The sequence below is a fragment of the Diabrotica undecimpunctata genome, chromosome 6 (genome assembly GCF_040954645.1).
Source record: "Diabrotica undecimpunctata isolate CICGRU chromosome 6, icDiaUnde3, whole genome shotgun sequence".
Lineage (NCBI taxonomy): Eukaryota > Metazoa > Arthropoda > Insecta > Coleoptera > Chrysomelidae > Diabrotica > Diabrotica undecimpunctata.
In genome coordinates, this window is record NC_092808.1 from 126,932,678 (window position 1) to 126,949,931 (window position 17,254).

The window sequence follows — 17,254 nt, forward strand, 5'->3', positions numbered from 1 at the left end:
CAAAAAAAGAGGTTTTATGAGATGCTTGTGTCATCTACCAACAATTGACAATTAGCACAATTTTAATTACCAGTCATACTTTTAAAACGGATTTAGTTATTCAGGGTTGCATAAAAACGATTGTGTTCTAAATTAAATAGAAGAGAGAAAAAATATGTTATTTGGGTCGTTACAATCTACTAATAGTTGTTGAGACTCTCATATTTTGTCGTATTCGGTCGTTGATCATCGTTAGAAGTCCATTTCTAAGGATAATGAGCAACGTTTTAGGGATTTTGTTTAGCTATCATGCTTCGTATCTATTCAGGACGATACTTTGAAAGATTGAGTTAGAAAAGAGATCATTTTTACATACATCTTTGAACCACAGTATTGCATTTAGACATCCTTTTCCCCTTTTACTATCCTTTCTTTTATTTTCTTTTCAGTCCGAGCACTATGGTTAATTGTTATGTCTAAATATGTGTACTCCCTACAAGCAATAATTACAGTGTTCTCATATATGATCATTTTTCCTGTTCGATTCCCAATGCACAGGTATTGTGTTTTTGACTGATAGGTATAGAACCCATTCTCATCATCGGCGAAATGAAAGATGTACAAAGTATTCTCCTCATTCAATTGTACGTCTATTCTAGAGCAGGATTTTCTCCACCTTCTCAGCGCTTCCTTTGAATTTATCAAATCCCTATATGATCATCCCAAAACTCCTGCTCCAACGAAAATGCCTTTTAGGAAGAAAAAAAACTACTAGCAAAGATTTTTTAACAAAAAATGATTATCAAATTATCCATTGTCATTTATAAACAAGGAATTCCACAATATTCTTCTCTTACAGTATCGTTATTGTTGCAGTTATCAATTTGACTGCGATAATCCCAAACATGCATCTTTTAAATTGACCAGATTACACAAAACATTGATTTACTGTTTTCATAATTCTTTTGGAAGGTTATCTTTAAGTAAACTTACAATGCAGTATTTTACTGTTTGTTTTTTGGATTTTTTTGTAATACATATACATAGATATGTTGGGATATACGTTGATAATAATTGTTATCAGTTTAAAGTTAGTCTGAAACGATTTTTGCAATAAAATATTTTTAAAGGTTCGGAAGGTTCGGCAAAAAATTCGATATCTTTTGATCCATGTGTCCTATGGACAAAAATCAAGATGCGTTTTAAAGGTAAATAGTGCAGCTTTCGTATGCAGTTTTTGTAATTTGCTGCGAATAAACTAAGTTTTTATAAAGGTAATAAACAAATAAACGTGGCACTATTTTCGCCATTTTGTATGATTATCGTGAGATCAATAAAATTGATCACTTTCATTGACCAGTCGAGTAAAATTTCCATTTTTAGAGGTAAATATGTAAAACCTATGATATGAAATTTCAATTTTGAGTTGTGATAACAAATAGTTGTGTATTTATATAATATCTACTTCGTATTTATATAATAGTTAACAAATAACAAATAAATGTATTTTTTATAATTTTCTTGGAATCGAAAGGGAACACTTTCGGTTTGGTAATTACCTATAGTTGCTTCACATAATTTTTAAGAATACGACCGGTTTGCGCTCGACCGTTTTGCGCCCTTACCTGAAATCGACCGGTTTGCGCTTTGCAATTTTCATAATAGAAATATCTAACTAGTATAGTTTCCTTAATCGGCCGATTTGCGCTCTCTTGCAATATAATTTTAATTTCATTCTACAATAATAGTCTGGTGAACCTGTAATGAACAAACTAACATGTCAAATAAACAGAAACATCTTTTTCCTTTAGATTTGAAAAAAAAAATGTCAAATCAAAACTAACAAAATTATTAAGTTTTTCTAATACTGTCGAACAACAGAGTCTTTAATCTTTAATACCTCTGTTTATAATCCTTCTACTTGGAAGTTAATTGTTTAGATATAATTAGTAACTAGAATTCTCAAAATGAGAGATCGCTGGAACTAACTTTTCTTTCTACCTGATAGAAGAACGATAGAGAAAAATGTCGAGGCCACATAATTATGGATAATAACACAATAATTAAGAAAGCCGAACATCTGTGTAAGCCGAGTGTTGCAGCGACAGAAGTGAAGCAGTGTGTCTTCAATGCTCGAAAAAGAGCTAGGGAAGACAATAGTTATTTGCCGATGTCAAAAATATATCAAGGTGAATTTCAAAGATTATATAGTCAAGGACTGGATTTCGTGACAGACATCCCAAAATTCTCTTCAGTGAAAAGTGGTTTAAACGATTGTAGAAAACGTACGCGTGGGCTGCTCACAGATCCAGCGGCAGCATCCGAAATAGTATTTCCAGAAGAAATTATTACAATGAGCGACAAAACGAAATTTTTATTTATCGACAAGACCGCTCTCTCGGGATACAGAATCTTGATGTTTGCCAGCAACAAAGCTAGGGAGATTTTGGTTAACAGTAAGGACTCTGTATTTATGGATGGAACATTCAAAAGCTGCAGTAAGCAATTTAGTCAAATATATACCGTTCATATCGATATTGGTAGTACGTCAGAGGAGACAAATACAATTCCATTGATATTTGCGTTACTTCCTAACAAAACCAAAGAGACATACGATATGTTATATTCATCAATGAAAGAGAAACTACCAAATTGGAAACCATCTCTTATAAAACTGGATTTTGAACAGGCAGTGATTGGTGCCTTAGAAAATTATTTTCCCGAAGCCAAAATTTCTGGTTGTAATTTTCATTTCAATCAATGTATATGGAGAAATGTTCAAAATATTGGACTTGTTTCTGAATACACTGAAAACGAAGAGATACTTTTGCACATAAGAATGTGTGCTGCGTTAGCGTATCTACCCATAGAAGATATCGATGATGGCTGGATATGCATTCAAGAAACCTCTCCTATTTTTGAAAAAATGGAACAGTTTATGACTACTTTGTCAAACAATGGTTAGAAAATACTCACATTACCAAGGAAATGTGGAATTGCCATGATCAAAGACATCGCAGTAATAACATTTTATAAGGTTGGAATCATCGTTTGAATACATTAATAAGACCACATCCCAATGTATTCCAATTAGTGAAGTGCCTGGTTAAAGAAGCAGAATGTTGTGATCACCTTTATGATCGATTTACTTTCAATCTAGAAGAAAAGCGGCGCAAGAAAACATATATTAATCTTGATGAAAGAATATCCAAAACTTTACAGAAATATAAAGATACAAGGGACTTAAGGTTGTGTTTAAGGACATTGGCATATATCCAGAAGCTGCAATAAATAGACAATTTTTTATTCCCAAGAATTTTTTGTATTTTACTGTATAAAAAGTTTGAAAAAAAAAACGAAAAAAAAACAAAAAAAATTAAAAAAAAAACAAAAAAAAATTAACAAATTAAAAAACGAAAAAAAATGAAAAAATAAAAAAAAAACATCTAAACACGCCAATGTTTATATTATGTATAAACTATGACAGTCCTAAGCCTGAATAAAAGTGTGAAAGGAAGATGGTTTATTTTTATTTTTCTATAGTTTTATGATTTTTTAAAACTAATTTTACTAGCCTAACCGTTACCTGATCGTTATGGTAGAATAAAATTAAACGTCGATTACAAGAGAGCGCAAAACGGTCGATATGTTACGAGCAAAGCACGAAATTGGACAATCCTAACATTGTACACAAAGTATTGTCCACTTCTAGCATTGTACCCCCAAAATGTACAATGTCCAAAATAATCAAAATAATTGTCGAAACGCTCAGCGGTTCGAATCGATTATTATTGACAAGCGACACACCAAATCAAAAATTGAAAAATCGAATCGAAGAAGAAATTGTTCTACAATAGAGATATTGTTAGTGAAACATTTCAAAGCTTCAAGAGATAGATACATCACTATAATATAGGGAAGATGTTTGTAAAACATCTTAGATTTTCAAGAGAGATGTATGATAATATAAAATAATTTAATTCTACGAATCCAAAAGTCAAAAACGCTGGTTAATTATGGATTTATAACCTCAATTGATGTTTGTTTGTCGTTAACAACAAATGGGGAATAATCGTAAAAATCGATATGAATCGATATCTGATATATTATCTTAAACTTTGACGCATGGCTACTTATTGAAATTCGAACATTGTACAGCAATTCTTTTATACAAAGTCCGCCGATTATATATTTCGGAGATTGTACAGTAAAGGGGTACAATGCTAGAAGTGGACAAGATTTTTTGTACAATGCTAGGATTGTCCAATTTCGGACATTGCTCGTAACAGATGTTAGAAAATAATTAGCTATACATCTCCATTAAGAAAGTGTTAGAGCGCAAACCGGCCAATTTCAGGTAAGGGCGCAAAACGGTCGAGCGCATATCGGCCGACACCAATTTTTAATGCTGAATCGACGTCCGTCATCATTTTTCTTTGCACTGTGCACTTTTCTGTTTTCTTCTTGCACTTTTGGCTGCATTAATACATGGACGGGAGAATAAAACTAAAGCATCGATTTGTTTTTAATTTTTATTTCAATAGAATAAACCTACTATATATAGAACAAAACTCCATAGCATAGAAAAAATAAAAGAAATTGGCCAAATAGTCTCTGGAGGACACAAAAAATATTAATATAAAAGACGTTTTCCTGAAAATGTTAAGGAATAAATTATGTAAAAGATGTACCTAAGAAAAGTCTTCTTTTCTTCTCAAAAAAATTTTGGATAATTTAAAAATGTGAATAAGAATTCGTAATTAATTTAAGGTATTAAATGACAACTTTTATTTTTAGATTTGGTAGGAAATTACCGCTTGTTCTGGCTGTTGCTCTTCAAGGATTATCGGGTTTAGGTGCAGCTTTCTCCCCATGGTTTGCACTCTTCTTAATCTTAAAATTTTTATCTGCAGTAGCGACAGGGGGTACCATGATAACAAGCTTCGTACTCATCATGGAGATAATCGGTAAGTAGTATATTTGGTCATTTTATCTTTAACGGCTTCTGCTATAGGAATTCTCACAGCAAATTATTTGAAAAACTTCAGGTGGTAACCTAAATAACAAAATATATTATTTGTAAAAATGAAAATGAATAAATTTAAAATATAACTGCCTGAAATTAACTGGTAATTAATGAATATTATCAAATTATTTAAAATCTAAAGAGATTGTACTTACAAGATGTATACATTTAAAATAAATTTAATAGTGAAGTAAGCTAAATAGCATTTGAAAAATAACATACTAATCGTCAAGTAGAGAAATTAACTTTATAAATAGAAAAACAATTGAGCCTCTTCGCTGAAGATGATTTTTAGATGAAAATTAGGGTTAGTTTCCAGCTGCTTTAGCGTCCATTCACCGAATACACGTCGTAATCTCAAGTCATTTACTTTCAGCTTCTGGATAAGTTGAATTTTATTAAAACGCCCAAATGACGACGCAAAATTCGCCAAGTTGTGGTCTGCGAATGACTGAATTCTTGTGAGCGATGTGAAATTGACTGCTTCAGATTCTACAGCACACTCCCACAGAGAGCGAGATCCACCACACTGCGAATAGTCCTCTCGGTAGGACGATTATGAAAATGGGCGAAGCGCGCAGATCGTGGCCCAAACAGAACACCCAATTTGATAAAACAATTTCTTCTCTAAATTTTCGTATTTTCTTTTCTGTCCAAAGATTGTACTTGATTGTACCAAAATTGTACCAAAGAATATAGACACATGCGCAATGAATATAGGTACGTCTCTCCGAATACTTTCTCTTTCTGCGTCGATGGCCAAGATTTCAAAAGTCGTTCCTAGATTTGACGAGTAATATACATTGTGGTGTCCGCATCTAATCATATAAATAATACCTAATAAATTAACAACTTTATTTTATATTTTCAAACACATGTACAATTAATCCATATCATAGGTTATGTATATCAATAAGATGAAGTTAGTCACTCTAAAGTCGTAGAGGTGGGAAATAATATATTCAATATACCTGTTAAAGGGTGCATACTATACACACTTTGTTGATTCGGACTTCAATTTTTGCAAGATAACGACCGTTCATAAGTCGCAAAAATGATATGGGATTTATTTGAAATGACTTGATATTATAACGATGAAAACTTAAATTTAAACCTTATATATCATATCTGGAATGATATATAAGGTATATATCATTCCAGACCTATAATGGAGGAAAGACGGAAACATAAAGGCAGGAGTAAAGCAAAATACAAGGAACTACAGAGATTGATAGGAAAGAAAATAAAAGAGGCCAAATCCACCTGGCTTGCTAATCAATGCAGTGAAATAGAGGCATATGCTAAACAGTACGATAGCTTTAACATGCATAAGAAAATAAAGGAAATGACAAATACACTGAGAAAAAAGAAAGATGCCCTTCTGAAAGACGCAAATGGAAAAATCATTATAGAAATTAAAGAGAAATTAAAAAAATGGAAGACATACATAACAGATCTGTTTGAGGATAATCGGCAAGAACCGGAAGAAATCGACAGCGAAACGGGGCCAGAGATCATAATAGAGGAAATCGAACAAGCAATACGAAACGCAAAAAACGGAAAAACTGTAGGTCCAGACGAAATACCTGCGGAACTACTGAAATGTCTAGACGATGAAACTCTACCTGTACTTCTGGACCTATTTAATGAAGTATATAAAACTGGAAAAATCCCACAGGAATGGTTGGTGTCCACCTTTGTAGCAATACCAAAAACAGTATATGCCAAAGATTGTTCAGACTATAGGACAATATCATTAATAAGCCATACCCTCAAAATATTTCTAAAGGTGATTCATGGAAGATTATATAGAAAACTAGAAGATGATATGGATGATACTCAGTTTGGGTTCCGCAAGGGACTGGGAACGAGAGAGGCATTGTTTGCTTTTAATGTCCTCTCTCAAAGATGCTTAGATATGAACCTAGATATTTATTCCTGTTTCATCGACTTCGAGAAGGCATTCGACAGGGTCCGACATGAAAAACTAATAGAAATACTGAGAAACAAAGATATAGACAGACGAGACTTACGAATCATTATCAATCTGTATTGGAATCAAAAGGCCAATATAAAGATAGAAGAACAAAAGTCCGAAAATATAGATATAAAGAGAGGAGTAAGACAGGGCTGTGTTCTGTCACCATTACTGTTTAACGTGTACAGTGAAGCCATATTCCAGGAAGCGATAGCGGATCTGGGTGATGGAATCTCTGTAAACGGAAGAATAGTAAATAACATAAGATTCGCTGATGACACCGTTATAATGGCAGACACCCTGGAATCGCTACAAGAATTGGTAAATAGAATTAACGATTATTGCATTAGATACGGACTAAAAATAAATAAGAGAAAAACTAAATTCATGATTGTCTCAAAAACGCAACATGGAAATGAAAGATTAATGATAGAGCAAACCCAAATAGAAAAAGTAGAGACATATAAATATCTGGGAACCTGGGTTGATGACAAAAATGACCAAAGCAGAGAAATCAAAGTCCGAATTGAAACTGCAAGGCAAGCATTTGTGAAAATGAAGACAATGCTTACCAACAGAGACCTTCAGTTGCATCTCAGATTGAGGGCTCTAAGATGTTACATATTTTCTATCTTACTATACGGAATGGAAGCTTGGACATTGAAGAAACAACACATAAGGAAAATAGAAGCGTTCGAAATGTGGTGTTACAGAAGAATATTAAAAATTCAGTGGGTTCAAAGGATTACCAATGCTGAGGTACTACGACGTCTAAATAAGGAGTTAGAAATTATGAACAGTATAAAAAGAAGAAAACTAGAATATTTGGGTCACATAACCAGAGAAGAAAAATATGAGCTGCTGAGAATTATTATGCAAGGAAGGATCCAAGGAAGAAGAAGCATAGGAAGAAGACGCATCTCCTGGCTGAAAAACCTTAGAGAATGGTTTAACTGTAGTTCACTACAACTTTTCAGAGCAGCAGCTAACAAAGTGACCATAGCCGTTATGATATCCAACCTCCGATAGGAGATGGAACTTTAAGAAGAAGAAGATATCATATCTGGGATAAAATTAGAAAAAAAGTAGGTTCCTATAAAAATATTTCAAAAGTACAAATTACAATGAATCACAAAAAATATTCCCCAATTTTTTTTAAAATTGCTGACGTCTCTGTTCACTGTTATGGCATACGCATTATGACATCATAACTCTTTAAGTATTAATTAAGTAATTATTAGCTTATCAAATTATTAATGTGAATGTATTTTCAGGTACCGAATGGAGAACAGTTCTTGGTATTTTGTACCAAATACCATTTAATTTAGGTCATCTTCTAATGCCACTATTTAGTTATTATCTTCGAAACTGGAGGCATTTTCAAATAATGATATCAATACCTTCACTTTTTCTGATCTCATACTATTGGATTCTTCCTGAATCACCTCGATGGCAACTAGCAGTTGGCAAAGAAAAACAAGCAATTGAAACATTAAAAAAAGCAGCCAAACGGAACAAACTACCAACAGAAAAAATTGAACAAGACGTTAATCTTTATTTAGAACACAAACGTCTAAACCAAAAGGAAGAAATTCATCAAGGAAATATTCTAGACCTGGTACGAACGCCGATTATGAGGGTATATACAATAGCAGTTGGATTTAATTGGTTTGTATGCGGTCTATGCTTCTTCGGAGTGTCTCAGTTTATCGGCCAACTTGGTGGAAATATTTTTGTTAACGTCGCTATATCTGCCGTTATTCAAGTCCCTAGTACAATATTTGCATGTTATGCAACGAAAGCGTGGGGGCGGAAGAAGAGTTTGTTGATAGCTAACATTGTGAGCGGCCTTTCCATTTTTATAATGGGTAAGTTGAAATACATTACTAAGTTCGCACCAATTCACAAAATAGATAATACAGGTAATATGGCCCCCTTAATATCTTTTTTCTGTATTTGGGACCAAATTCAAGTTTCAAGATCTTTTAAAGAGTACTTAATTGATATTACAGTTATATAGATCTAAATATGTTATATTGATTTGATAACTTTTAAAAATTTTATAAAAATACGATATTTATGAACTAATTAAAAAATACTGCTTCTTCTTCGTGCGACTAGGATTACACCTGTTTGTCTGCCTCTTATTCTGTTTCAGTCTTTCCTTCCATTCCGTTGGTACTACTCCGGTATTTATTATACACTAGTGGCCAAAATTCTGGAAACTTTTCAAAAATTTTAGTTTTGTTTTCAGCATTCCTCTTTTTCACAAGACTTATGTTATTTATAAGTTTATCTATAATTTTATTACATCGTTTTATGCTTCTACTTAATATTTAACATCTCTTTTAAGGGGGAAAATCCTCTAAAAATTTAAAAATAAATAAAACAACAGCCGTTAGCTATTAGCAGATATATTTAAAAAAAATGGTACAAAGATTATTATCAACAAAATTAGTATTTAGTAGGTTAACCTTTGTTTTTTAGGACAGACTCAATTCTGCGAGGCATGGAGTTGACGAGATAAGCCAAATCTTTTGGTGTAATAACTCTAAACCAGTTTTGAATAATGGCTTCTATCAGTTCTCTCTTGTTGCTTGGGTTTCGGCGTGATACTAAGACTTTCAGCCTTGACCATAAATTTTCTATTGGCTTTAGATCGGGACTATTTCCAGGCCAAGGCAGAACAGTAAAATCATGGTTTCTCAACCATTCCATGGAAGTCTTAGCCGTATGACAAGGCGCTCCATTCTGCTGGAAGATGCATTGTTGGGCATCCCCTTCGAACAAATCTCTGATAGTCGGCAGCAGTTTGGCTTGCAGTATCTCTTCCTGATATATTTTTTGCAATAATATTGCCTTCTATTACTGCTAAACGTCCAACTCCATTAGTGGTCATGCAAGCCCATACCATGACACTCATAGGATGCTTCATAGTGACCGTAGTACACTAGGGCAAAAGGTCTTCTCCCGGTCGGCGGCGAACAAACTTCACTCCGTCACTCCCAAAAATCGTGATTTTTTTTTATCACTCCAAATTACTTTACTCCATTGTTCTTCTGCCCCCCCTCTGTCAGCCAATCCCAATCAATGCGTTTTTGCATCTGTTTTTTTTTGTTCAGGAACGGCTTCTTTCTAGAAATTCGTGCTCGCAATCACACAACTTTCTTTTGATAGTGCGGTCCGATATTTGTAATCCAGTTGATTTGACAATACCGTTGATATCTTTTGCGGATCTGCGACGATCTTCTAAAGAAATATTCTATGCACATCGTAGTGACTAACTTTGGATTTTCTGCCAGATCTTTTTGCTGATTTTGTCGTTCCACATTTGCAAACTTTCATTACACCTGATTTTGTGGCGCCACCACCCAATTTGTTTGCTATTTCTTGATAAGTGTAACCTTCTTCTCGAAGGATAATTGCTTTGGCTCTCTTTCCTGGCGACTAGTCAACACAAGATAGACAAACGTTTGCCACCATAACCGCTAACCTCCATTGATGGAGACGGCACTTGAAGAAGAAGTCAACACGTTTTGGGTTTCTGGTTGCCATTTTCGTTGAATCAACGCTGATGAATTCCTCTCCTACAATTAAACAATATCACCTTAGTAACAACTACCTGATGTCACTAATAAACACTGGAAGCCGCACGAAACTGAACTAAAGGCCACCTAACCGCTTCCAGTTGCGTTGTTGACTGACTAGCAAAACTCTGACGCAATACAGTATTGCCAATGTTGCCATTCACAAATCTCGGATTTTCGGCGTTTCGCTTGAATATGGCTCCATATTTTATTTAAATAATGATGTTAATAAAAAAAGAGTGAGAAATACATAAAATATTATACAGAAATATAAAACAATAAATAAAATAAAATTGTAATTGTAATGGTAAACTATATAAATCATGATCCTGAGACGAGTCTTGTTAAAAAAACAATAATTTTTGTAAAGTTTCCAGAATTTTGGCCCCTAGTGTATAGACGAATAATTTTATGAGTCATTTGCGTAGTGTTGTTCCTCCATATTTTAGCAGTTCTTTATTTATCTTATCAGGACCAGGCGCTTTTCTATTTTATAATTTTTTTATTCGTTCTTATAGCTCTTCTGATATAAGTACTCTATCGTGAGTTTCGTTAATAATTCTTTCTCTGTTCTATTCTTCTCATTCTCCACATAATTTCGTAAAATGCTCAGTCCATTGTTCCTCCGTAATGTTATCTATGCGTACAAATTCATTTATTTCTGTTTTTTGTCTCCTTATCGTCTTCCACACCTTTTTCTGGGATCCATAGAGGTCGTATTCCATATCTTTGGTAAATTTCTCCCAGTGTTCTTTTTGATGTTATCTATTTCTTGGTTTAAGGCAAACCAGCATCATGTGTTCGTTGATGTAACTTATTTCTTCCTGCTGATTTCCTCACTGCTAGAGACATCCAAACTAAGGGATGAGTTCGAGTTGCCTAAGTCATACAATCACGTAGCCAATAAGGACCAGCCATTTCTTTTCTTTCTCGAACAGGGTTTGGGATTTGATCGAGTTCTACTAATTCTGCTTCTTCGGCAAAAGTAAGTCTTTTCTAGGGCGAAAAACTATTCTTACAAAATCCTTCTTCTAAATATTATCGAAGCGTCCGCCTAGAGGTGTAACATGTACAGCTAGCTGTGTTAACTGCTGTTATATTTTTCGCCGCTCTTAAAGATAATGACAAATTTTCTTTGGTCCAGTTGCCTCGTAGGCCCCTGCACTGATACTGGGTCTTTTATTTTATTGCTGTAACAAAATAAATTATATTAATACAGCGATCAAAATATATATTGTATAGTAATATGGTCACAGGAAGAAATATATGACCACAGCCACGTAACCCTCGTAGGGTTACTCGTACTCGTCCGACGTTTACGGAATTTGAAGCCATTTGTTTGACAATTTCGACACTATGTAACGTATATTCATGGTAAGACCAGGATGTTAAGCAACACTACAATGCTGGAAGAAACGAGGGGAGAAATTCTTCGAATATCCCTAGGGATATTCAAGAGGAAAACGTCCATCGTTCCATCCATTAGAATGGTGCTCTGCCCGACTGCTCAGCTCTGAGTTCGTTCCCTGTTCATTCTCTTTCCACACCAATCCCAGAAAGGTACAGGAAATCAAAAAAAAAAAACTTACGAAGTCATAGTAAAGGTATATATATTTATTATAAATAATAATAAATAATAATAAACAGAATTCATATTATTATGAATATGAAACAAAAATAAATTTTTAAATCGAGACTCAAAGATTCTGCCGGTTGCCGGTATAAAATAATTTAAGTATAAAAAAGTACTCAGTTTTAATTCGTTCTGAAGGAGTCGTTCAGTTCTCCAGGAAGGGTTCCGATCTTTGTGGAAGTTAGCCGCTGTCGGTGGTTGTTGGTTGGGCTAATTGGGGTTTATGGGGGGTCTAGTGTGATCTTGAAGCGCAAGGAGTCATAACAAAGGTAGATAAACCAACAGAGTGGGTTCACCCACTTGTCATTGTGGAAAAGCCAAATGGTGACTTAAGGCTATGTCTTGATCCAAAAGAACTTAATGGGGCCATCAAGAGAGAACATTTTCAAATTCCTTCTGTTGATGAAATTGTAACTCTACTTGGTAGAGGACAGTTCTTCACCGTTTTAGACATGAAGGATGGTTATTGGCAAGTGGAGCTGGATGATGAAAGTGCAGATTTAATGACTTTCGGCACACCATTTGGTAGATATCAATTTAATAGACTGGCTTTCGGTATCTGCTCAGCCCCAGAAGTATTCCAGAAAAAGAATTTTAAAATATTTGGAGATCTTGAAGGCGTAGGCCTTTACTTTGATGATTTAATTGTCACTGGTGCCTCAGAAGCAGAACATGACAGGAACTTAAAAAGGGTTCTTGACTGTGCTACCAAATACAATATAAAGTTCAATAAGTCCAAGGTACAGTTCAAACAAAGTAGTGTTAAATACATGGGTCAGATATTTTCAAAGGATGGTGTGAAAACAAGTGATAAATATATCAAAGCAATCTTGGACATGCCCACACCAGAGTGCAAACAAGATGTTGCAAGATTTTTGGGAATGGTAAAATATGTAGCCAAGTTCGTACCAAGCCTATCAAAAATATCTGCCCCGTTAAGAAACTTGACAAGATTGGATGTAGATTGGCAGTGGTCAAGTGATCATCAAGATTCACTGGATCAACTAAAGCATCTGTTGACTAACTCGCCAATCTTGGCAGTATTTGACCCAAAGAAACCAACAGAAATTGAAACAGATGCATCAAAAGATGGATTGGGGGCATGTTTGTTGCAAGAAGGCAGACCTGTGGCCTTTGCATCAAGGAGCCTTACAAAAACTGAGCAGCAGTATGCTCAAATAGAAAAAGAAACTCTAGCTATTTTATTTGCTGTAAAGAGGTTTCACTACTTTGTCTATGGAGCTTGTGTAAAAGTCCACAGTGATCACAAACCACTGGAATCAATTTTTAAAAAAGATTTACAGTCAATTTCACCAAGAATCCTGAGAATGAGATTAAAATTATTAGATTATGATTTAGTTGTGTCATACAAACCAGGAAAAAGCATGTACATATCTGACACACTATCAAGGGCATTTCTAAAAAACAACAAAAAATCTGTTGATACGGAGATAGAGTTTGCTGTTCATTCAATTGTCAATGATTTACCGCTATCTGAGAAACGAAAAAATCAGTTTCGACAACAGACAATAGCAGACCCCCAACTACAAGTTGTTTTTGATTTTATCATCCGTGGTTGGCCAGAGCAAAAATATAAAATTCCAGAAAATGTCAGACACTTTGCCAAACTTAAGGAGAACCTATTTATAACTAATGACCTTCTTTTTCTAGACAATAAATTAGTTGTTCCTTTTTCATTAAGAAAAGAAGTTCTAGGATTACTTCATGAAGGACATTTAGGCATAGAAAAAACAAAAGCACTAGCACGCCAAATTTATTATTGGCCTGGTATGGCGATGGATATTGAATCATATATATGGGCATGTAAGAGTTGTGAAAAATTTGCTAGAAAAAACCCAAAACAAACTCTTTTATCATATCCACTACCTAAAAGACCATGGGAGAGGGTTGGGTCCGACATTTTCACATATGCTGGAAAAAGTTACGTAGTTTTATTTGACTCATATTCTAACTGGTTAGAGGTATTACCCATTAAAGGTAAAAGTGCTGATTCATTAATTGCTGAAATTAAGACAGTTTTTGCACGATTTGGATCACCTGATTTTCTTGTAACTGACAACGTACCATATAATAGTGAAAAATTTAGAAAGTTTAGCAGAAATTGGAACTTTACTTTAATCTTTCGTAGTCCTAATTATCCACGTTCAAACGGATTAGCAGAAAAAGCAGTGTCAATTGCAAAAAACATGTTAAGGAAAACTATAGATGAAAGAAAGCATGCAGACCTTCAGTCAGCATTAATAAATTATAGAAATTATCCATTAAAAGGTATGGGATACTCCCCATCACAACTTCTTAATAGCAGAAGATGTAAAACAAAAGTTCCAATTTCAGTTGATTTGTTGCATCCATGTTTGTGTGAAAATGTGGAAATGAAAATGAAAGCTAAAAAAGAATTAAATGAGACAACTTTTAATAAAAATGCAACAATATTGAAGCCATTGAACAGGGACATGGATGTAACAGTCCTTGATCACTGTAATAACACCTGGAAGTCTGCAAAAATCTTGAATCAACATGAATCGCCTAGATCATACATCCTGCAAGATGACAGAGGAAACATTATCAGAAGAAACAGATCTCACATAAGATCATCAGTAAATAAACATGTTGTAGACTGTGGTGATGATCATCATATGGGTGGCAATGGTGGTGTATATCATGAATTGCCAGACAGTGAGGGTATTGAAACACATCAGGAACATCAAGCAACAGAAGTTTTAATCCCTGATAATAATCATATACTTGAAACATCAAATCATAATAATACTTACTGTACAAGGTCAGGGAGACAAATTAAAAAACCTTGTAAGCTGAACTTATAAGGAAAAAGAAAAGAGGATGTATGATACCCAGTTAAGTGACAATCATATTATTATTCATGTTGGTAACAAGATGGCATGACAGGAGGTGACAAGACAGGTTATTAGGTTAGACACAGTTGTTAGGTTAAGTTACTGGCATGTGAAGTTAATATACTTGTTGCTTATACAATTACTCAATCTAGTATTTGTTTTATTTATTACACCTTCCATCAGGCTTATACAGATTCTATCAAGATTTTTATCGTTTAAAAACAAAATGAGTAGAAAATTTGTTAGATGACTATATTACCGTACGTGGCCATATTACCTATATCGCCTATTGAATATAGAATATATAAATTATATAAAACCTACATCGCGGCAATAACTGAACAATAATTAGCTAATTGCCAAAAATTAATTGCCAAAACATTCATCCTGTGAATAAGATTCATCTGATATTCCATTATTTTATACTTTTAATGATTTAAAATTAATGTTAGTATTAATTAATTAATAAAGTTTAATGCCTTATATGAAAAATAAAACATGGTAAATATTGATATACAAATATTTTATTTTAGGTTTCGTTCCGTCGGATTTACCCTGGGCCAGAACCATGCTGTCCTCAATTGGTATGTTTGGCCTAGCTTTATCGTTTCCAACTGTCTACATTTATTCCGGAGAATTGTTTCCAACTGTAGTAAGAAATATTGGCGTTGGAACATCATCCATGTGTGCCAGAATTGGCTCGATGATAGCACCGTTTGTAGCAACTTTGGGAAACGTCGAACCGTGGATTCCGCCTGTAATTTTTGGCATAGTACCTTTAATTGGAGCGATCTTGTGCCTTAAACTTCCAGAAACGTTAGACTGTAAACTTCCCGATACAATAGAAGAAGCTGAAGCCTTAAATTCAAGCAAACATAAACCATCTAGTGAATCTTAATTATTAATAGATATAGTAAAAAATACTAAATGTATATGCAAACTGAACTGTAATATTTACATATAATTTAAATATATGTCTTGATAATGTATAAAATAAGAATTAATAAATTATTGTGAGAGTCCAAACATTAAACTGTTTTACAACTTGATCAGTTTTTTCCTATCCTAAATTGCGAATATGTATATAATAAACTGCATTGATTGTTCAATTAGGCATAAGGTATTATATGTAAGAGGCAAATGCATAGACACTGATGAGATTATCCTTACTTTCACCGCTTCGATATGTAACGACATAATGGAAATGATCAGAACACGACGGAATAGTAATACCGGAAGGACTGATAAGAGAATTGCATTTTGAAAAAACGACTGCTGAGGAAGATTGAATTACTGCGTAGAGATATTGGACAAATAACGGAGTATATCTTGATCTACTAAAACACTTTCATTATGATCCAGAAAACAACCCATCTCGACAATGACTGGATATATTAAAAAACAACTCTCGATTTATTCAGGCCGCCTAAGGAAATACAAAGTTAGTAACAACCGGAAATGCGACAATATACTTTTTAAGCATGCGGAGAAAGCTTTTTATAGGATACAATTCCACTGTAGAAAATAGATATAAATCGTAGCCAAGCCAAGAACGTCAGTTACTCATAACACCAATGCTGGATTGATTGAAGACACGACGAGCAACTGACACTACTACAGTAAGCCTTACGAAGGCTTTACCACTGAAGAAGTGTTGAATATTATCAAAGTGCTTCATAACTGGAAATTTCCTGGACCAGATGGAGTTCAAAGCTTCTGCCTAAAGAAGTTTTGGAGTGTTCATCAATAGCAATACTACTTTACAATGTTATTTCTTATGGGGTTTCCTACTTGCTATTCAGTATCAGGTTATTCCAACTAAAAATTACCTGAAATATATTGTCAAAGACCCTCGAGTCCAAAACCACACATGCCGATATGGATGTTGAGCCAAGCAAACCATCCAACATCTTACCGGGGGTTGCCAAGCATTTGTCGGTATCTACTGATTACATGTACGCTCAGTAGGAAAGATTATTTACCATGACTCAGTAGGAAAGATTATTCACCAAGAACTAGCTTACAAACTGGGACTTGTCCAAACCGACCATTTCACTTATTATCAATACGTCCCGGACAGAAGGCTTGAAAACGACAACTACAAGCTATACTGAGATCGCACTATGCTCACAGACTAACCAGTGACACGTAATATACCTGATCTCATACTAGTTA

The 17,254-nt window shown here is 34.2% G+C and overlaps 1 protein-coding gene across 2 annotated transcripts in view; it reads left to right on the plus strand.

Annotated features, from left to right (window-relative positions):
- Positions 1-16,126, plus strand: part of LOC140443867 (organic cation transporter protein-like) — a 122,532-nt gene extending 106,406 nt beyond the window's left edge. For both annotated transcript variants that reach the window (XM_072535360.1, XM_072535361.1), the window contains exons 4-6: positions 4,777-4,946; positions 8,258-8,851; positions 15,613-16,126. In XM_072535360.1, coding sequence (XP_072391461.1) covers positions 4,777-4,946; positions 8,258-8,851; positions 15,613-15,977 — 1,129 coding nt within the window. In that variant the 3' untranslated portion in view covers positions 15,978-16,126. The remainder of the gene's footprint in view (positions 1-4,776; positions 4,947-8,257; positions 8,852-15,612) is intronic.
- Positions 16,127-17,254: the final 1,128 nt, after the last annotated feature.